The 22,607-nt window shown below is 47.2% G+C and overlaps 1 protein-coding gene across 2 annotated transcripts in view; it reads left to right on the top strand.

Annotated features, from left to right (window-relative positions):
- The window catches only part of nhsl2 (NHS-like 2), a 59,823-nt gene that overhangs the window by 33,198 nt on the left and 4,018 nt on the right, over positions 1–22,607 (top strand). For both annotated transcript variants that reach the window (XM_062516231.1, XM_062516232.1), the window contains exons 2-6: positions 11,635–11,787; positions 15,896–16,038; positions 16,991–17,177; positions 18,860–21,439; positions 21,818–21,959. In XM_062516231.1, coding sequence (XP_062372215.1) covers positions 11,635–11,787; positions 15,896–16,038; positions 16,991–17,177; positions 18,860–21,439; positions 21,818–21,959 — 3,205 coding nt within the window. The remainder of the gene's footprint in view (positions 1–11,634; positions 11,788–15,895; positions 16,039–16,990; positions 17,178–18,859; positions 21,440–21,817; positions 21,960–22,607) is intronic.

The raw sequence follows: 22,607 nt of genomic DNA, 5'->3' as shown, positions 1-22,607 counted from the left end.
GGTCGGCAATTTGACAAGCTGGATGTTTAGAACTCGTGGTGGTATTTTCCCCACTCCACTCCATTCCAAACTTGTGATGATCTCAGATGACATTATTTTCCTACCATATCCATGTGGCATACCATATTGTATAATGTATTTACCGTATATTCTTCACTTGATCAGTTTTGTTGGATACACGGATGTCGATGTGTGTGTTTAGTGAGTGTATGCTGCTGTGTGCTGCTGCTTGACGCTGTTGAACCGTGAGTATGAGTATGATAGGAGTGCTGCATGGGCTTCCTATAGACTGCTTTGCTTTGGTGTTGGAGCAGGAAGGGATTGTGAGCTAAGGAAGGAAAGAGCAGGGCAGCGCTGACAATGTGTGTGTGTGTGTGTGTTAGCGTGTGTGTGTGTGTGTGTGTGTGTGTGTGTGTGTGTGTGTGTTAGCGTGTGTGCGTGTGTATGTATGTGTGTGTGTGTATGGAGTGATCCTGCCAAAAAACAGACCCCAAACACTTCCTGTCTTTCACCAGCGACACATTGGAGGAAGCATGCAGTCTCCTCCTTGAATTCTCCCTCTCTCCCTCTCTCTGTTTCTCCCCCTCCCTCTCTCTCCCTCCTCCCTCTCTCCCTCTCTCTCCCTCTGCAGTTGTCTTTAGCGTTTCTTTTCTATCAGTGTCATAACTTCTGTTCCATTCCTCCTCGTAGCTTTTCCCTCTTTTCGACACACCCTCTTGGACGGCCGTAGCTCTTGGAGTTTGCCCCAGACTCTGTTGTGTTCATGTCCTCTGGACGCTCTCAAAAAAGCCGGAGATGTTGAGGAGCGCAACAGGTAGGATTACAGAACAGAACAGAACCGAGAGACGATGCGGAGCGAGTGATCCGCCGGCTTTGCGCTTTAAGCTTTTCGCAAAGAGTCTGCTTGTTTTTACAGGACGTTATGGATATTCATAATTTATGTATTGTTTGATAGGGATGTAGCTGTAGATAGAGATAGTGTGAGAGAGAGAGAGAGAGGGAGAGAGAGAGAGAGAGAGAGAGAGAGAGAGAAAGAGGGAGAGAGAAAGAGGGAGAGAGAGACTGATTTGATTTTGGCACTATTCTGATTTGATAGCATGTTTGCTCTTCAGACCTTTTGCCTGTTGAACTTCACCTTGTTTGTCCCTTCATTTAAGTTAGTATGGAGTGGATGTCTTAGAGTTTTTATGTTTGTGTTTAGAGACTCTTTCTATGTATATATCTGTATGTGAGAGAGAGAGAGAGAAAATGTTTCTGTCTTGATGGTTGGGTGTTGGGAGCTTTGCTACAAGGTTTGTGGCAGCCTCAACTTATTTCACGGAATCTTGGCACACCTATGAGAAAGTGACCTGGAGGTCGTAGGAGGTCATGGTAGTAACAGTAACACACACACAAGCAAGCAAGCGTGTACACACACACACACACACACACACACACACACACACACACAACACACGCTCAAGCAAGCAAGCGTGTGTACACACACACACACACACACACACGCACACACACACACAGAGACAAACACACACACACAGCTTTTCTAAAATGTGAGATTTCACAGTGTTGTTTCTCTTCAATGACTTTTGTGTTCTCATGGATGAATGAGGAAAAAACGTTGAAGCATTCTTCCAGTGAAATAGCGGCCAACGTTGATTGATATCAAACACTGATATATTGATACTACTGTAGATTTTCCTACAAGGTTTATTGTAGGTGCAAATTTAATCCCATTTCTTTCACGTGTGTGTGTGTGTGTGTGTGTGTGTGTGTGTGTGTGTGTGTGTGTGTGTGTTTGTCTGTTTGTCTGTGTGTGCGTGTGTGCGTGTGTGCGTGTGTGCGTGTGTGCGTGTGTGCGTGTGTGTGTGTGTGTGTGTGTGTGTGTGTCTGTACAATATATGTGTGTGTGTGTGTGTGTGTGTGTGTGTGTGTGTGTGTGTGTGTGTGTGCGCGTGTGTGTTTCTACAGTATACTGTATGTATGTGACGTGCATGTGTGTTCAGCATACATGCATACGCAATGTGAGTGTGTTTACAGTAGTTTATGAATATAAAGACCTCCGAGAGCTGACACCCATACGTTTACTGGCACGTTCCCAGCCATGCTCCGAACTGGCCATGACGAGCTGGCTAATTATGGATGTATAATGAATGGGAGAGAAATTAAGCTTCATAGAATTTTTATGCAAATGAGTTTCTAAATGAGTGTCTGTGCCTTTGAGTGTCACAGCTCTGACTGCAAGCTCTCTCACACGCCCGGGCTGTGTGTGTGTGTGTGTGTGTGTGTGTGTGTGTGTGTGTGTGTGTGTGTGTGTGTGTGTCTGTGTGTGTGTGTGTCTGTGTCTGTGTGTCTGTGTGTGTGCGCGTGCATGTGTGTGTGTAAGCTGCAGTGAAAGCAAGTCCGGGAAGTAGAGAAGAGGATATGGGAGGCTAAAACAAGTGCAGGGCCACCAACTGGCATGTACAGTACAGTACGTGTGCAAATGCAGTTAATGCGTCGTGCCGCATGGATGCCCATGCCAGAGTGAAATCTGAGCCAATGATGGACAAAGCCGCCACAGTTAACGAACAAATGAGGACATGTGTTCATGCTGTGTGTGTGTGTGTGTGTGTGTGTGTGTGTGTGTGTGCGCGAGCCCATGACAGACAGAGAGAGAGAGAGAGAGAGAGAGAGAGAGAGACCTAATCAGGCATGCTGATACTGCACACATGTCCTCTGCTTAGGAAGAAACACACTAATAATCACTTGTACACACATACACACACTCTAACACGCAAACAGCAAATGTTTTTGTTGTGATGCGGTAAGACCGGTCGGTAAATGTTTAACACACCTACTGTCAGAGAAGTCAGACTGGAGCACAGATTTCAAAGCATAAGAAAAAGACTGATGTACTGAAAATGTATATCATTGGACCTACAGAAGTCAAAATCCATGACTATATGCTCTGCCTTTTAGGAGATTGGTCCTCTCTCAATGTATAGAATGCATGAGGCTGAAAGCTTCTTGTTTAGTTTTCATATAGAACTATCCCCGAGGGGGGTTTACTGGGAAAGGAAGATATTCAGTCATGCTTTATTTCCATATGGAAATATTTGTTTTCAGCTGCTCTCAACGTTTGTGATGTGTGTGTGTGTGTGTGTGTGTTTCTCTCTCTCTCTCTGTGTACGTGTGTGTCTGTGTGTGTGTGTATGTGTGTGTGTGTGTGTACAGTATGTGTGTCTTTCTGTGTGAGACACTACTTTAAGATGTCTTACTCCGTCGCTGTCGGCGGGCCAGTGCAATCCTTGTGCGTCTGCTTGCCCTTTTCTCCCCCCCCTCTCTCTCTTTCTCTGGCCTCTAAAAGCATATTCCATCCTTCCATGTGCATCCCATAGGCCCCTTTTTAGAGCGCTGTTGCGGCAGCCGGAGTGGAAGCCGTGGTGATGTTTACTGAGAGAGAGAGAGAGAAAGAGAGAGAGAGAGAGAAAGAGAAAAAGAGAGAGAAAAAGAGAAAGAGAGAGAGAGAGTGTGCCAGCCCACTCCCCACAGGATTGTTGTGCTGAGTGCACTGGATGCGATTGCCAATGTGCGTGTGTGTTAGTGTATGAGTGTGTTAGTGTATCAGTGTGTCGGTGTTTGAGTGTGTTAGTGTATGTGTGTGTGTGTGTGTGTGTTATAGTAGTGTGTTAGTGTACAGTATGTGTGTGTTGTCAGTGTGTTAGTGTTTGTGTGTGTTAGTTTATGAGTGTGTTAGTGTATGTGTGTGTGTGTGTGTGTGTGTGTGTGTGTGTGTTACAGTGTAAGTGTCTTAGCATATGTGTGTGTGTGTGTTATCAGTGTGTTAGTATGTGTGTGTTAGCGTATGTGTGTGTGAATGCATGAGTGTGTCAGTATATGAATGTGTTAGTGGATGTGTGTGTCAGTATACGTGTGTGCCAGTGTAGCCTACGCAGTGTGGCTGCATGTTAGTCAAAGCAGTGTGTTGATGATAGCCACTCCCTCTGATGATCTCATGTCAGGTTTAGTACACTGTTTGGAATCTTGTGTGGCCTGGCCTGCCCAGCGGGGGTTGGTTTGTATAAATCGCCGCATGAGGACACTCCAGCTGTCTGCGCAATGTTTGCCGTTTCTTTTTTAGCCATTTTATTCCAGCAATAGTGATTCTTCCTTTTGTGGTGTGTGTGTGTGTGTGTGTGTGTGTGTGTGTGTTTAGAGAAGTATGTGTCTCTTTCTTTGAGATAACCAGAGTCTGCCAGAGTCTTATCAGGCCTGCAGCTCCAGAGGAGTGAAGCTACCAGGTTTATTCCCTTCCTCCGTTTACCCACGAGGGCCCCTGGCTAAGATATACCTCAGCCAGAATGACTTTGCTAACTGTGCTAGCTTCAAAGACACAACACTTACTTCTGTCTGCCTGTGGCAGTATTCAGGAAGTACATCAAGAGCAGTTTCCTGTCAATTCTGCCTGTCAGACAATGGGCCCTGGAAGTCATCTGAAGAGGTCTCCATCCTTATTCGTGTCCTGATGGGAGTTGATTCCTTGCCACGTTCTCAGGGTCACAGGTAGGCCTATACTGTGTCATGTCTCAGATTCTGTTTTTGGACGTGCCGTTTTCAGACTCATTCACTCTCCTACAACTTCCACATGGCAGAGTTGGTCTTTTCTTTGGGATAGTGTGCACTTTGTAAAACACAGCACGCCCAAATTGTCTGGTTTTGTAGTGGACATTGAACAGGCTTTTTTTTTCCAGTGGAAGCACATCCAAAGAACAGCACGAGTGGCCGGAGGCCAACTTGTTGACATCATGGCGGTGTCTTCCTGTGGGATTGTTCTGGAGAGCGTTGTATAAACATAGCAGGAGTGGGAAGACGGAACCAATAAGCGGGGAACACAACACGCAGAACCGACCCAATGGATTTACACACTGAGGTTACACTAATGATCTGATTTTGTGCCCTTGACTCGGACGCGTGTTTGATGTCCAATGTTGAGAACTTAGACCACAAGACCACTCTTAGATGTGCTTAGACCACAAGATGCAGATAATTCATGCAACGTGTGGGACAAGTGGCATATGAATGGGACAGGAAGAATAAATAAATAAACAAGTAAATATTTTGGATGCTTGTTTTCCAAGTGCCATTAGTTATTGTTGACTATACAACAATACACTGTTGACTATAACATGTAGTTACGTAGTAGTCCGACTCAGTTTCTCTCTCGCTCTGTGCAGTTAGTCTGTTGTACAGTATTTGTAACTCTTATCTCCTCCATGGAGGTTATGTTTTCTGTGCTGTTCGCTTATCTGTCCGTCCATCCGTCTGTGTGCAGGACACACAATACTGGCCTGATTTTCATGAAACGGCAAAATGGGTGTAGGACGACATCTTCAAATATTGATGGAGACTGGTCTTACAGGCCGCCTCAACAACTTAATTTTCACCTTTTTCTGCTGCGTGATGTAGCGTTCACATAAATATAACATATACAGTACATATAGTACTCTAGTGTTCAATGTGGTGCCTGAATTCAGGCTTGAGCTCGGCCATGTACGATGTCAAGAAAGGCTATTCTCTATGTTGTCTTTGAATGTATTTGATCATTTCAGGCACAGATAATTTCCTGTCTATCAGCCTTGGTTCAATGCATTTATTTATAGACTATGAGGTTCCCATAGTTCACTCTCATTGGTACGCAGAGCTACGGAAATGGGTGTAAATAAATATTAGACACTCATTCCACCCAGTGCACCTCTAATTATTCTATGTGTAGAGTGTAAAATCATGAGATATTACAAGACGTGTGACGTTTAGTCTCTAGTACATGACACGTGGGAAATTATGAATACCGGTACCTGTGTCTCTCTCAGATGGGCAGGTATGAATGTGAGAGGTGGTCAGTTGGGTGCAGTCTGCAGCTCCATCTCTAGAACGTACTGAATCCTACGGTATGTACTGTCAGGCAGGCTCAGTATGCTCTACCTTCATGTCCCCCCAGAAGAACAAAGCAAAGTCCATAGGCAAGTCTCCCCCACTGGGCGGCCATCTTGGTAACGCAGTTTGGGCAGTTATCAGACAGTTATCTTCCTATTGAAGTGAATGGGGAGGCATACGTTAGGGTTACTTACAGTACATTACAGGCAGTTATTGTCCTATTGAAGTGAATGGTGGTGTTACAGACCAAACTCCATGCATTTCTATGGAGTCTTTGAGTGCTGTGTTTCCCAATTAGAAAGTCTCTGAACAAAGTCTCCCTATGAATCAGCTGCGCCAACTGAATATACTGAGCAAAGTTCTTCATGGCTTATGCCGTGTGAATGCTTTGTTGCTGTTACTTGATCTGTCTCTGACCTGGTGGATGCATTTTTGGAACCCTTCAAAGTTGCGTGTTGAGTTGACGGCAGTGCTTTCTGTTGAGTCGTGTTTGTGTTTCCATCTCTCTTGAGAGAGCTGTTTTCTGACACCTTTTTTTTCTTAAAAGTCTCAATTAAAAGTTTTCAACGTTTCTAGTCCGCGCCTGTGGTTTCTGCGCTTGTGCTCCCGTTGACCCGCGAGAGATGTAACCGCTGTGGATGGCGTTTCCATGGAGAAGAGAGAGAAACAGAATAAAAAAGTCTCCGATTACTGCCATAACTATGAGATCTCATCATCCCTGGTTTGTCTCCAGCCCAGTATGGCCTAACTGGCCTGATAATATTTTCCAGCCCTAGGCTGGAGCTGTGCTGAGGAGGCATAGCGGCAACACAGTGTGAGAGTCATCTAGTGCTCTGTACAGTGTCTCAGTAGTATCTATCGACAGACTACAATCATTGTCGCATCGATAATGGTGGAAACACAAACAAACAAAAAGCTCTGTTGGAAGCCAAATGAAGCTTTGTGTTACACTGTATGAAAAGCATGCTTTCATTTTCTATCATCTCTTCAAATCTTTGCATGTTTTTGGTATTTCAGAGGGTGCATTCTGATTGGTGCTTTCAGCATTGTGTTGTAGCTTGGCTGTCAATGATCAGAGTAGCACCCAAACAGATGTGTACGTGTTTGTGTGCTCACCCAAACACGTGCATGTGTGTGCGTGTGTGTGTGTGTGTATGTTTTTATGTGTGTGTGTGTGTGTGTGTGTGTGTGTGTGTCTGTGTCTGTGTCTGTGTGTGTGTGTGTGTGTGTGTGTGTGTGTGTCTGTGTGTGTGTGTGTGTGTGTGCATGTGCGTGCGTGTCTGTGTGTGTATGTTTTTAAGTGTATGTGTGTGTGTGTGTGTGTGTGTACGTGCATGTTTTTAAGTGTGTGTGTGTGTGTGTGTGTGTGTGTGTGTACGTGCATGCGTGACTCACTGTGCAGAAGGCGTCCCAGTCATGTAGGACATCCACGCCACTACGAGGTTCAGGGGAGGGAGAGGGAGCGTTCTGATGCCCATCACAGCTACTCCACGCTGAGAGTTATTGCTTCTGGCAGCTCCCTCCCAGTCATGAGGGGGACTGGAGGAAAAAGGCCATCTCTGATTTCTTCTCTGTGTGCAAACACCAAACTCACTTTCCATGACAGAGTAACACAGCAAAACAGGGAGAGAAACAGAGAGGGCTGGTTAGCACTTAGCTACTCACCCTAATACAGTAATGTCCTAATGTTGCCAACTGAATGCCTCAATCTACAGATATAGGGACAGTGTCTTTGTCTTTTGGTCATTGGACATTTTAATTAAAGATTTCAAATTAGAACGAACCCAGAGTAGCTGTGTTTCGATTACATTTTTTATTTGAAATGTTTGGATGTTCAAAAAAGAATGAGCTGAATGGAAAGCCAGCGTGTGGCTGTGTTAAACACAACACTTTGTAACAGCAGTTGTGCTCTGTTTTTGTCTGCAATCCCTCATCCCGCCATTATCAAAATCAACTGACTGGAGCACTGCCTGCAAGTTTGGCTTGGTAGCAGGCCATGGTCTTGAGATACCAGTAATGGAGATCACATGCAAGTGATGTCCGCTAACACCCACCAAGGATTTACAGTAGCTTTACAGTAGCTTAGAGCTGATAGTGAAATAGAGGAGCAGGGGAGGAGGTGGGAGGCTTTGCAACTCCAGCATGACGTAAATGTTATTTCCTATGCAATGAAGTGGGGTGAGTGATGTCTGTCAATCAACCCTATGGGCTCCTCTTGAACTTTTCTTTAGAAAACGTAATTTATTAACTGCTACAGGAAGACAGTGTAGTGCATTGTTGTCAATCGCAACACATTGCATCGAGTACTTATAATACTTGCTGTCAGTTTGTAACCAGTATTGTGTCTCTCCAGCCACTGGGCCTGAGAGGATTTTCCGCTACACAGAAAGAAAGTCTGGAGATAACTTTCTTTAAACTGTGGTCTATAATTATAAAGTCATTTCAACAAAGCTATGCCTATACCTGAATAACTTTTGCATTTACAAATATTTCAAAGGAGCAGCCCAGGATTTGTATCCTCTATACTTTGTGCATGATCAGACGCTCTGGTGTTTGGGACACAGTCTCGGCTCTGTAGAGACATGGGAGACCAACACAGTGGCTGAGACCAAACCATATTCTATTCCAGCCAATCAGCACATTGCATCATGCCAGCATGGGAGAGAAGGATGTACTGTTGATTGGCTGTTGAACTGACGTATCAACAACCTTTCACTACAGAATCTCACCCTGTACTTTTGTAGTCGTTTGATCATCTTGTCAGCCTTGTCCTTTGTTGATGTTTTTGGTGATTCAGTCATTCCCTCTTACACTGTGGTGGTTATGATTCTGGTTAAACAAAACAAAGCTGTGACACCAGACCGAGCTCTCTATTAAGACTGAACATTTGGGAGTCTGCACTATATTTTCTACTGCACAAGAGGCGTGATCAATGAGCATAGTTCAAATGACTCTGTACGCAGTTAGATTAGTCCTTCAACCAGTCGGACCAACGTTCTGGGTACGCTAGGTGGTTAAGCCAGTTTGTGATTGGTCCCCGCAGATTTCTAACGGAAGTAGGATAGAAAAATGCGGAGGTTTCCAGGCTGATCTTCAGGGCGGAATCAAAGCGCCGGCAGATCGTGCTGGGTTTACCCAGTCTACTGTGACACAGTATTTGTATTCTTTAATCCATTACTACCTTAAAGGATTACCCCCTATGTTCTCCATCTCATTGTTGATTGTTGTGTATTGATGCAACCCTTGGAATCTCCTCTCCCATCTGCCCATTCGAGTCTTTGCTATTTCACCATCTGTGGGCCTAGAGGTTAGAGACATGAACAAATTAAATCCAACAAAGCTTGCATGGTTAAATCGGCCATCTTAACTTGCTCTACACACTACTAGTCACTAATCTAAGATTCTACATGTTTGCATTGCCTCTTCAATGCATAATTACTCTAAGGAAGTTGCAATATTGTCTTGTGATTGTGTTGATGAAGTGATTTATCAAGCCAGCAGTATATATTTGACTAATTAGACAACTAATTCGCCAACCCCATACAAGTGGTTATATAACCATATAAATGGTTTTTGTACAACATGAGACAATGGTCTTAGCTAGACTCTATTTGCCTTTGTTAAGAGGGAGTTAACATTTGTGTGCATAACTTTGCCCATTTGACATTTTGATCAACAGAAAGAACGCAGTATACAACCAGTGAGAGCTTTACAGATTCACAGCTGAATCTACCTGCTAACCGAAAATATATGGTGTGTGTGTGTGTGTGTGCATTGCCTGCTTTTGGTGGTGTGTGTATGTATCTACACATTGTGTAGCAATATTTTTTTTGGTCGTTGAGCACTATTGTGAAATGTCTCATGTTGGTGATAAAGTGTGAAGCTTGCTTATTTTAGCACAGGAAAAGTAACACTAGTCACCCTGATTGGAATAGGAAACTTGCGACCAACTTGTGTTGGTTGACACCTCGCTAAAATAGACTCTGGTGTTCTAGGGAAGTCGGTGCCTACAGTTTTGTATTCCGCTGTCTTTGTGTACAATGATACATGTTGCCCAAGAATATGATCTGTTATTTAAGTCCCTCACATTAAACACGCAAAACATGAAGCATATCTCCCCACTGCCTCACACCTTGTACAGCTCCTATCTACAGACTGTAGTTCCTTATATTATCACCCAAAATAACACATACAGTATGACGATAATAAATAAGACAACATTTGTTCTTAGTATTTCAATGAAGGGGAATCTCTGGTCTTAACAACAACCTTGGGTCTAGTTGTAGATCTAGTTCTAGTTCTAGTTCTAGAAGTCTAGTTTGAGTTTTGAGTTTGTGAGAAATGAACTGCCTAGTTAACTAGTTCTAGTTCTGGGGAGCCAAATATATTTTGAGGTCCAATAAAACCATAACTAGAATTCTTCATTAGTGCTAGACCATCTGAAGAAATCCCTTCAAGTCATATTATGTAGTGACAAACTACTCCATGACAGATGTCTTCCTCGGAAGTCTCCCGCTCGCTCTGTGTGCTAAGCACTGCCTGATGGTCGTCCTTTTATCTCAGCCCTTTCACTATTTCAGTCCCCTTAAATCATTTGGGTTATGTAACGGCAAGCAAGCATATTAATTCCTCTTTGGAGAACTGCTGCTGAACTTGTGATTAAATGTACACAGAGAGCCACATGGGGCTATGAACAGTCTGTTCTGCTCTCTCACTCACTCACTCTCTGCTCATTCTCTTCCTCTCTGGCTCCCTCTCTCTTTCTGTCCTTCTGTCCTCTGCTCTTCCACTTGGTTCAATTGTTTTGTGCCTACAAGATAAAGAAGCATATGGGCATGGCAGAAATTGGTCATTTTTGTTTTCAAACCTTTTCGTTGCTTTTTTAAAAAAATTAAAGCTCTCCTAAGGGACCATAGTCTCTTGGCACCAATATAACGTAGTGTCACTGTGTTGCACCTCTGTCACTCTGTCATCTGTTTTTTAATCATGAATAGGGATTTATAGAACTTGGACTCTGGTTGTCATTTTTGCGTGAGTAAGTGTAAGCCTGATTTTTGTTTTATTTCTTTTTCGAAATAGAGGGAGTGATGAATTCTCTTCACCGCTGTTCTCTCCACAGGAGTATTAGTGGAATCCTGTAATGAGAATTGTGACTCTGGCTCTGAACCCCACGCCACGACTATGAGCACACACAGCACAGTGCTTAAGACAAAATTACTCACAGTCTTCTTGAGAGAAAAAAAAACAAACATTTATTTGTGAGTTGATGGAGAAACAAAACAAAACGAAAAAAACAAATTCACACTGTTTAGTCATTTTAGAATGTTTACTGCATCTACAGAGCCGACTGGATTTTTCGCTTTGATCTGTCATCCTGCCTAAGCACACAAATGCATCAGAGAGCTAATGAATTAATTGCAGTAATGATTACGGTCTCGCCGCAGCTTGATTTGCTTGCTAGAAATCACTTCCTCTGGCACTGCTCGTTAGCTTTCAAACCAGCGTCGCATTATCGTTCTGACATCGTTCTGGGTATATTAACCATGTAAATGTCATCCATTTTTATTTGCGTACGGTGTATCTCCCTCCCTCCTTCTTACTCACATTTATCTTGTTCTCTCCCATTCTCTCCTTTTTTTTGCATCTCTCCATCTCCTCCCTCTCTCCTCCCTCTCTCCTCCCTCTGCCCTCCCTCTCTGCCTCTCCTTCCTTCCCTACCAGCCAACACCAACTTGGACTCGGAGAGCAAGCGAACGGCCCACTTCCAATCGTCATGGCAACAGCATGTGAATGTGTTCGGCTCGTGGAGTAGGCCGGAGTGCGTGCAGGAGCTGCATCAGGAGGCTCAGCTGAACCTGCAGAGTCTGCTGCAAGGTAAGGAGGGGAATGCTGCCCGGTGGAAACGGGGAACCGTTTGGGATTGGGGAAAGATGGTGACAGCGAGCGGTGCTCCGGGGGGTATCGGTTCGGGAGAGGAAAGCAGATTTTCTCGAGCTTGTGTGTGTGTGTGTGTGTGTGTGTCTGCCTATCCTCCTTGTACAGAGCAGTGGCTCCGTGTGTGTGTGTGTAGTGTGTGTGCGTGTGTGTGTTGTTGATACTGTATGTGCTGTGTCGGTGCATGCATGTGTGTCCCCTCCCCTGCTGCATGTTGCCTGTGAGAAGTCGTGTGTGTACTCCTCCCCTTCCAGTGGATCTGACTCTGTTTTTAATCCATGATCTGTCACCACCTCTCTTTTTCCCCCTCTCTCTCCCCCTTTCTCTCTCTCTCTCTCTCTCTCTCTTTCCCTCTCTCTCTCTCTGACTCATTCACCCTCGTGCTTACCCTTGCCTGTGATCTATTAGATTTATTGTGATTTGCGGAAGACACCCAGTCTCCTCTCCTCTCCTCTCCTCTCCTTTCCTTTCCTTTCCTTCTCCTCTCCTCTTCTCTCCTCTCCTCTCTTCTACTCCCCTCTCTTCTCCTCTCTTCTCTTCTCCTCCCCTCTCTTCTACTCCCCTCTCTTCTCCTCTCCTCTCTTCTTTTCTCCTCTCCTCTTCCGCTACTCTGCCTCTCTCCATACGATCAAATGAATGCATCGATGCAGATGCCCAGTGTGTGTGTGTGTGTGTGTGTGTGTGTGTGTGCATGCAGAGATTGTAATTCTCCTCTTCCCTCTCCTCTCCTCTCCTCCCGCTGGTCCCTGTGCCTTTGCCTACTCCTTCTCTGCCCCTTCCCTTCCCTTCCGGTTTGCTTAGTGCTCTCCACTCCTGATTGATGATGTTGACTGATGCATACAGAATGAGATACGGTGGTGCCCAGCCTGTGTTTGTGTTCTAGTGTTTGTGTTTATTTTTGGACGTGTTGGCTGTTTTGTACTGTATGTATATCGATAGCTACAGAGACTGTGTTGCTACATAATGCACAGCGATCCACTAGCCCTTGGTGCTCAGTGTGAACAGTGTGTGCTGTTATGGTGATACCACTCAGTGATAGGTGGTCTGTGTGCCCGTTGGTTTCAGACCAGTAGCCGATTATGTTTGTGTGTATATACTGTATGCACATTCCTTGTCTCCTGTTCCTCTTCATCAATGAAGAGCAATTTATGTTTTCATTACAGTTCATGTTTACTAGAATTTAGGGAATATATTTGGTTTTGTTTATAGTTCATCATGCAGTAACATTGATGTGGTAAACACATTTCATATATTTATTTGGGTTTTAAGGTTCTTACGTTTCAGTGCAGCTTTAGTCTTTTTCTGATCTTATTTAGGTTATTTTCTTGAATATTGCATAACACTCTAGACATGATATGCAAGACATGGTCTGGTAATTTGTTCCTATCTGTGAAAAACGGTTACTTAATATGTTACCATGCATATATTTGAGGGTCTCAGATGTGGTCCTAACCTGTCTGACAGCTGGTGTAAACCTTTGAGTAAAGGCAACCAACCTGTGAACCATAATTAGCATCTGGAACAAGCCTTAAGGAAGTGTGAATGCATGTCCATCTGTAACGCAAAGAGTTAGACCGCAGATGTGCCTCCGCCATGTCTAACATTTCAGATTTTTGAAGTTTCCTTTTTGAAGTTTTAGCACTTCTTTTCTTCTTCCGATATCTTTGCTGCTCTATTTTCGCTGTAGGCCTATATAACAGAAAACAAAGAGATCACAGATAAGAGACAACAAAATCCAAGACCCAGGCTTCCCACCAAAGCAATGAAAGGATTGGATCTCTGCTGCTCTCCTCTCCTTCAGTGCACATACTGTATGTCTGTGTACATTTTAAAACTGGTTACATACTGTACTGGTGTTATGCTATATACAGTTTTACGTGTTCTGTTGACCTCTTAACAAAAGGCACTGTGGCTTTAAGCAGACCTGGTGTTGTGCTCGAGGCCCTGGGCTCTGCTGCCCTATTGAGGCATGGGCTGTCCAAATGGACCTGGTCAAGAATTCATTCAGGTTAACGCATTCTCTAAAGCGTAGCCAGATAACCTGACCTGCCAAAAAACAAAGAGAGGGTGGGTGCCCTTATACGAGCACACGACCCTGAATGGCTACAAATTGTAAATGTTCAATGACGAAGGGGGGAAAAAATGGAATGGGAGACAAATAAGATGAAACAAGCACAATCAAATGACCTCAATGGACAAGAAAGAGGCATTGTACCCCCCCAGCCCCCTCCCCTCGTTCCTTAGCCAGAGACACAAGAGAGAGTGACCCATTTTCCTATGAAGGGGGCTCGGAGCCTCATCTGGTTATGCATTCAGTTGGATTTGCTGTTTTCATAGGCACGGTGGATTTATGAACACTCGGGTGCATGCCTGATGACAAGGCCTGCCTGTCTAGACAGGACAAGCGATTGGCTGATTGGTCAAGAGGCAGCGCTTGATTGGTTGTTTGGGACAAGAGATGTTTGTCTCCAATTAGTGATCAGCTGATAGGCCCAGGCCCGGGACAGTGGAGGGGGGAGGATGGAGGGTGTGCCTCACATACCTTCAGAACGTCCAGTCTCAGTCTCCTTGCTGCCCTCCTGTCTCTCTCTCTCTAGTGCATCTCTGTGGTAAGTTCCAGAAGTCATTAGATGGATTTTTGTTTTTCTCTCTTCAGTGCAGTTTAAGCCTACGATTCTTGAAGGACTGTAGTCTTTTTAACTAATGCCCCTCATTCAAGCTTTACTCAAAAGACTACAATCTTTCAAGAATCTTTCCCAAATCTTGTCAGTGTAAGGTAGGCTTTGAGACATTGTATGTGTACTATGTTAACAGTATTTTTTGGAAGCAAAGTGGTTTAAATAGAGGAGAAAGTTACCTATGAATGGTGCAGATGGACCCATTAAATGCGGATTATGGGGGGGCTCGGTGTGGAATGCTCTGCCTTAGGGTGAGGAGAGATGCTATGTCTTGCAAAACAGCTGTTGCCCCTTCCACAGAGGCAAACTAATAGACCAACCTTCTGTAGGAGCTCATACAACACCAACAGTCTTCTTACTGTGCATTTTTTAAGAGTCTGATTTTTGTATGAAATTGAAGTATTCAAACATTTCAAAACATGCTTCTAATTCTGTAATGCTTACTCGATACAACTAAAATGATTATTATTTAGTGTGCATTTTAGAAGACAAGCATATGTAAGATATGATTGAAACACTCATAGACAACATAGACACATGCAACACTGTGACAATACAGGGGACAACTGTTTGTTGGACATGATCATTGAGGGCAGATTGATTGAATATCTAGAGAAGTCCCTAAAGAGGTGGTGAGGTATTGAGATCCGTTCTGCAGGCGGATATGGAGGAAGGTCACGGAGGGATTGTGCATCATCCTCCTCTAATCTATAGCCCACCAGCTGTGAACCTTCTTTAAAAAAAACCCCTCCATACTCTGTTCTCCATACTGCAGGAGCTCGGTTTGAGAGGGAAAACAATGTGTGTAGCCTAGCCTGCCCCCTCTGGGCAACCTGCAGACTCCGCTCCAGGCTATTGTTGACTCAAGTGGCATTCCACTTTTTGTTTTTTTTTTCTTCAGAACGCCCACCATTGCTAAGCAACCCGAGTCTGGGAGGGAGACATCCTTGTTTTGCCATAGAGCAAGTTCACTCCCCCCCCCTTAGAACTTCGGGGTTGGTGGGAGAATAGGAGAATGGGGGAAGCAGAGTATGTGGGATTGAGAGGAGGGGCAAGTTTTTTCAAAAGGGGAGGGGTGAAAGGAGGGGTATATGTGTGTGGGGGTCTGGGGAATGGCTGCAGGGTGTGGGATGGGGGTTTAGAAGCGAACTGCTCTGGAATGGGAGTAGCAATAATAACAGTGCTTGCCAGGACCTTGGGGTAAGTCCCACAGAGCAGGAGAAAGAGTCACAAGAGAGAGAGGCAGAGAGTGAAAGAGCACAGATCAAAGCTACCATCTTTGTTTGCATTGCTCTCACTGGCTCTTTTTTGTTTTGTTAATCAAATGCATCGGTGTGTGTGTGTGTGTGTGTTTTCCGTGGGCTGGGCAGACTTTGAGGAGCAGCTGTATGACAACAGAGTGACCGGCCAGACGTTTCGCCACCCCTCCTCTCAGAGCTCCGAGGACACCTCCACCACGCTCAGCCGATCTCCCGCCGCGCTCAACCACAAGAAGCCAGAGTTCATCTTCCTGGTAAACTTTCTGCTTTTCTTTTCTCCCACCACGTGCAGCTTATCAGTGGAACTTGAGCCATGAGTCTTGCAGGGAAAGACTTGTGTTTACAAATGTTTACATTGTGTAGTCAGATTTTCTATCCTTTTATTTATTCTTTCACCCAAGTTCTCACGTCGCAAGCCAACATCAAGTGAGCTTCAGTGTGTTTAACAAACTGTGTGTTGTTTACAAACAGCTGAATTACTATTTGAATCTGAAGTGCAGTGTTGTTGTATGTTCAGTAAAGTGTTATGTTGAGATATTGTTTGGTGTCTATGTAGATTTGAGTGGTGTTATGATGATGAAGCCTATAACTGTGTGTGTGTGTGTGTGTGTGTGTGTGTGTGTGTGTGTGTGTGTGTGTGTGTGTGTGTGTGTGTGTGTGTGTGTGTGTGTGCGTGTGTGTGTGCGTGTGTGTGTGTGTGTGTGTGTGTGTGTGTGTATATATATGTGTGTGTGCATGTGCATTTGCATGTTTGTGTGTGCGTGTGTGTGCATGCATGTGTGCACACGTGCGTGTGCATACGTGTGTGTGTGTGTGTGTGTGTGTGTGTGTGTGTGTGTGTGTGTGTGTGCGTGTGTGTGTGCGTGTGTGTGTGCGTGCGTGCATGCATGTGTGTGTGTGTGCATGCATGTGTGTGTGTGTGTGCGTGTGTGTGTGTGTGTGTGTGTGTGTGTGTGTGTGTGTGTGTGCGTGTGTGTGTGTGTGTGTGCGTGTGTGTGTGCGTGCGTGTATGCATGTGTGCGTGTGTGCATGCATGTGTGTGTGTGTGTGCGTGTGTGTGTGTGTGTGTGTGTGTGTGTGTGTGTGTGTGTGTGTGTGCGTGTGTGTGTGTGTGTGTGCGTGTGTGTGTGCGTGCGTGCATGCATGTGTGCGTGTGTGCATGCATGTGTGTGTGTGTGTGCGTGTGTGTGTGTCTACTCTCACCAGCCAGCGAATAAGCAGGTCAGTGAGGATGAGGCGGAGGCGTTAGGGTTCCATGCCCGAGATCCCACCTGCGGGTCAGAGCACCCCCTGCTGGGCTGGAGTGCCTCGCTGGGTCCCCCCGTGGCTGAGAAACCCCGCTGGCGCCTGGGTCGTAACACGCCCACACAGCTTGTGCCCATCGACGTATCAGGTGACGGAAAATAAAGAGATTTCTTTCTTCTCGGGATTAGTTCTAGCCCACATACAGTACGCAAACTGCCCTTACTGTTCGTGTCTTTGATACCTATTAATAAGCGTTTTTCATCGTCACTGGAATAGTCTCCTGATATTCACTCTGTTCACTTCAGTTACGTGACATTTGTGTCTTCTGTTCGTCTTTGATCGGTCCAAATGACTTGCAAAACATGAACTCCAAAAAAACCCAAAGCAATCTTCTGCCATTTGATTTCTTGACTTGGGCAGTGCCTCAGATCTACATTCTAAAACCTCATTCCTTCCCTCGAGTATCATTCCTCCTTTTTTTCCTTCTTACTCTCATCTTCATGTCCTTCTCTCCTGGTCTCTCCATCCTTCTTCTCCTCCCTCTCTCTGCATCCTCCTCACGCTCCTCCATCCTGTTTACTGCCCGCTCGCTCCACACACACACACACACACACACACACACACACACACACCCCGTCCGTGTGACACTCCTCCGTGCAGTGGAGTAGGTCAGATCTGTAAACTCCACTGATGCGGAACCTGGACTTTCTGGGGAGGAACAAAAAAAAAAAAAAACTCATTCCCTGAGAGGTGCCACTCTGTACCCAGCATGCCAACAATAACGAACAGGTAGCTGTTGCCATGGCAACTTCCAGTTCTTCCCCCTTCTTTGGTCAGAGGACTGACAGGCATGAGGGAGAAAAAAAAAATCTGCAGACAGAGAAAGAGAGAGAAGAGAGAGAGAGAGAGAGAGAGAGAGAGAGAGAGAGAGAGAGAGAGAGAGCGAGGGAAATTTTCATGAATGAAGCTGGCACACAGTCTAAGATGTGACAAGCCTCTCTGGGCGTATTCTCAGAGTCTGTACATGAAAGCATGAAAGATGCGCTGGCATTGGGAGGGCGAATGCAATGACAGTGAAACACAAGCAGAAGGGTGTTACATTTCCCTTGAGGTTCCTCCAGTGTGGATGGTTACAGTCTATTGAATACTGTGTACCCAACTGTCTACTCTTCAAACACCTGCAGAATATCTGTATGTTTAGAGCGCTACTACTATTGTAGTAGTTTCATCATTCTGTTTCATCACTGACTGAGGTATGCATTTAGTAAGCCAATTGCTGATCAATAGCCAAACCAATTCAGATCACCTCTTGAAAATTCTGATGTTTTTGTTCAAACAGCAGCTATTCTATAATACCTCTGGTAACCCAATAAAACGCTGTCTTTTCATGCCCACAACCTTGAACTTGATGTAACAAAGTCCATTACAAACAGGCAAGATCATCATCCTTAGGGAGTTGTTTGTCTGGCTCTCCATGGATGACGTGGATGGATATACTGTAGTCTTGCTTTGCAGAGCTCCTTCAGGGTCACATCATGACAACAGAGGCAAAGAGGTGCTGTGCCTTGTTTAAACTGAAGAGGCCAGTAGGTGGTTCTTTAGATGTCTAAATGTGTCTACAGTAAATCTGGCTCAAATGAGAGGGTTTTGGTGGACTGATCCCTTAACTTCAAAGGAGGTGTGACAGTACGGAGTCTCCAATCTGACTCTGCAAGGCATACAGGAAAGCTTTCTCTGTTGTTGTCTACCGTATTTTATGAATGTTGTCCCTTGATGCGATGAGCTGCTACAGTATACTCATGCACTACTACTGTACATGTGGGATTGCAGGTGATGGCAAGATCCTGGGTGTTGACCTGATCCAGGGTGCCTGCTCTCCGGACTCCTCCCAGCCGCGCTCCCTGCAGCCCAGCACGGAGGTCTCAGAGGAGCAACAGCTGGCCCTGAGGAAGACCCAGAGTGACCTGGAGCACAGCGTGCCCCCCTCCCCCAAGGCGCCCCCTGGCATGATGGACCAGGCCACCCTGCTGTGCCCCAGCACCTCCTGGAACGGACCCAAGGGCTCCACCTTCTCCCCGGCCTGGAGCGACTCCTACAACTATGCCCTAGCACCTGGCTCCATGGCCAAGCAGTCCCCTTCCAAACCAGGCAGCATCGGAGGAGTAGGAGGAGTTGGAGGAGGAGTTGGAGGAGTTGGAGGAGGAGGAGGAGGAATGCTGTGTCCCTCCCAGACCTACTCAGGGCTGTCCGTGAGCTCGAGCTCTCATTCCAGTTCCTTCGCCTCCATCAACGAGCCGTCCGCACATCATCACCACCACCCCCGGGGACACTCGGGCTGCCACGGCCTCCTGGCCCGACGGCACGAGACGGAGGGGGCGGTTTCCGCCGCCCCGGGCAACGGCTACGGACACAACGTCGACCCGGACAAGAGGTCCTCGGGCTCGCGCTCCAACGCGTTCAGGTTCCGCGAGCGCTCCCTGTCCACGCCGGCGGACTCCGGCTCCTTCTGCTCGGCGGACAACGTGTACGTCTACTCGGCGCAGGCGGCGGCGGGGGGGCCGACGACGCCCCACGAGGGGGGGGAGACCTACGCCCTCCACTACCCCAGCGGCAGCTCGGAGGACAGCGCCAGCACGGACAACATGTCGGTGGGCACGGCGCCGGACCTGGTCCCGGACGGCCGCCTGCGGACGCGCTCCCGCAGCATCTCCCTGAAGAAGCAGAAGAAGAAGCCGCCGCCGCCCGTGCGCAGCGTCTCCCTGATGAAGAACCTGAGCGACGCCGCCGCCGCCGGAGGAGGAGGAGGAGGAGGAGGAGGAGGAGGAGGAGGAAGAGGAGGCCACTTCCGCGAGGGCCGGCCCAAGAGCCTCCACATCCCCCGCGAGCACCACCTCCAGGAGCCCTACCACCCGGAGTTCCTCATGGCGGTCAAGACGAGGCCGGACGAGGACGAGCTCGACCGCGCGCGGGGCTACTCCGAACCGGACGCCGCCTCCTCCTCCTCCTCCTCCTCCGCAGCGGGGCAGGGCGTCCCGGAGCAGGAACGGGAGCTGGCGCTGCCCGCGCACTGGCCGCTGAACGAGTGGAAGGCCAACAACAACAACAACGACGCGTACCACTCGCTGTCGGGCTCCAGCACGGCGACGGGCACCACGGTGATCGAGTGCACGAAGGTGCAGGGCAGCTCCGAGTCGCTCGACTCGCACTCCACTTCCCGCGCCACGTCTCCGTCCCAGCTCTCCATCGAGGCCGAGGTGAAGGTGTCGCCGTTTAATAAGCCCCCCGGGCTCATGTCCCCGTCCAGCGGCTACTCCAGTCAGTCCGAAACTCCGACGCCCACGATGCCGTCCGCGCTCAACGCGGGGGGGCCCTCGTTCGTGGGCTGCAAGATGCGTCCCAAAATCCCCGAGAGGAAGTCCTCGCTGCCGGCCACCTCGCCGCGGGAGAAGACCGCTCGCTCTCGTCTGTCCTTCGAGCTCCCCAGCGCCCAGCTGGACCTGTCGTCCGTCAAGCCCAAGCCCAAAGCCGGCCGCCGTCACTCGGACACGTCGGCCGCCAGCAAGCCGGGCAAGCTGAGCCCGAGTCAGTCGGCGCTGCCCGTGGTGGTCACCCCGATGGAGTTGCGCAACATCCGGCTGCGCTCCGTCAGCCGCTCGGAGCTGGAGGACGGCCCCGACGGCGCCTCGGACATCATCGAGGAGGAGCAAGGGCGCGACCTCAGCCCCCCCTGCACGCCTGACCCCAAACCGCCCAAGCCGCCCGTGGCCATGAAACCGCCGCTGCCCAAGCGCCCGGTCAACCTGATGTTCAAGTCCCCCTCGTCCTCCCCGTTGGCGCCCGAGTCCCCTCCGGCGTCTCCCGTCGACCGGCCCATACCCGTGGGCAACATCTACATGGTGGTCAGGAAGCCCAAGCCCAAGAGGCCGCCTCATTCCCCCGTGAGCCCGTTGCCGACGAACGCGAGCCAGGAGCACCAGTCCCAGTCCTATCTCCCCGCTCTGCTGCCCGAGCTGGATCTGGAGCACGGCATCCCCATCGAGGAGGAGGAGGGTCTCCCTTCTTCCCCCAGTAGCCCCGAGAAAGAGGACAGGAGCAAGACCCTGCCCAGCCACATGACCATCTCGTGCTTGGCTGAGCTAGATAAGAAGAGGCCCAAGGTGCCCCCGCCCGTGCCCAAAAAGCCCAGCGTCCTTCTGCTGCCGTCGCCGTCCTCCACGCAGACCAACGGAATTGTGAGCCTGCCGCTTCCTCCCTCCAACAGCGAATCAGAATGTCCGATCAGCGTGCAGGAGCCTGTGTCCGAACCCGAGGACGTTCATCAAGTCGAGAACCCGGTAGTTGAGGCTGACACTCCAAAGGAATCCACTCCTCTGCCAGATGTACAAATACTGGCTGTTGAAACAGTGACAGGTTTGTTCAAGTTTAATACAGGGCAATTCCACAGATTTTTTAAAAAAATTGGTCATGTCCATAATTACATGAAATCTAAGCAATTTGCTATATTTGGCTGAAGAATGTACTTGAGAAAATGCACAAAAAAATATATGTTATCATTCACACCAAGGCATTTCACTGGCCTTATGGACGTGACAAAAATTCCAGTTTTCCATGGAATTGCCCTATGATATTGTCAAAGAGCTGCAGTGTTGAACTGCCTATTAAAGATGAACTATGTGCTTTTCTCCTAAATTGCATATGCATGTGTCTGCTTTATTCAGATAGTAGTGAATGATATTTACTTGCTTTACATCATCAGTGTTGCCTAATTTATGTCTATTTTCCCCCCAGAAATCCCAGAAAGCCCCATGGAGGCAAACAGCTCCGTCGGAGATAAGAATGAGCTACATATAACTGAGGAGACAGAAGATGATGTTTTAACTCCCACTCCCACATCTCACACCACAGAGGACCTCTTCACCATCATTCACCGGTACGGCGCACAACTGATTACAGACATATACGTAGCTACGCGCTTCTACACTTGTAATGTATGTGTGCCTGAACTCAGACGGGAGGCGCGCTTGCAGACAATGGATAAAGTTCAAAGCAGAGTTTCATTTGTTCAAAGTTCAACAAAGGCAAAGGCTGTGGCAAAGATCCTCAGTGATTGCTCTTATTCAAAGCACAGTTCAAAGTATACTCTGAAAACCAAAGAGTTCTCAATTATTAACAAACAAGAAGTCTGAACACAAGAGCCAATAAATTGTAAGGCAAAAGGTCAGAATCCAATTAGTGTGCTTTTGGGAAGTTTGGCCAGCACAGAAAAGTAATTCCAGTTCTCACAAAGATTGTGTGAGAAATAATAATAAAAAAAAACAGTTCTTAATTCCCCTAGTGAAAATAGTCCCAATAATGTGGACAGCAGGCAAGTGATCACAGCCTTTCGCTAAGTAAACATTCACATTACGATCAAAAAGCAGCTGTCCAACAAAAATCAAGTCAAACAGCAGAGTAACATTCTCACAAAAGCCTATGAGAGAGCTCGGGGCGAGTAGAGTGTTGTGAGCTCTCTTGTGCCCCCTGGTGTTGAGTGTATGGACATGACATATACGAGTGGACATTCATTCATACAGTATAG

Source organism: Sardina pilchardus, chromosome 16 (genome assembly GCF_963854185.1).
Source record: "Sardina pilchardus chromosome 16, fSarPil1.1, whole genome shotgun sequence".
Taxonomy (NCBI): Eukaryota; Metazoa; Chordata; class Actinopteri; order Clupeiformes; family Clupeidae; genus Sardina; species Sardina pilchardus.
Note: the sequence above shows the minus strand (reverse complement) of the source record. Positions and strands in the feature narration are given on the sequence as shown.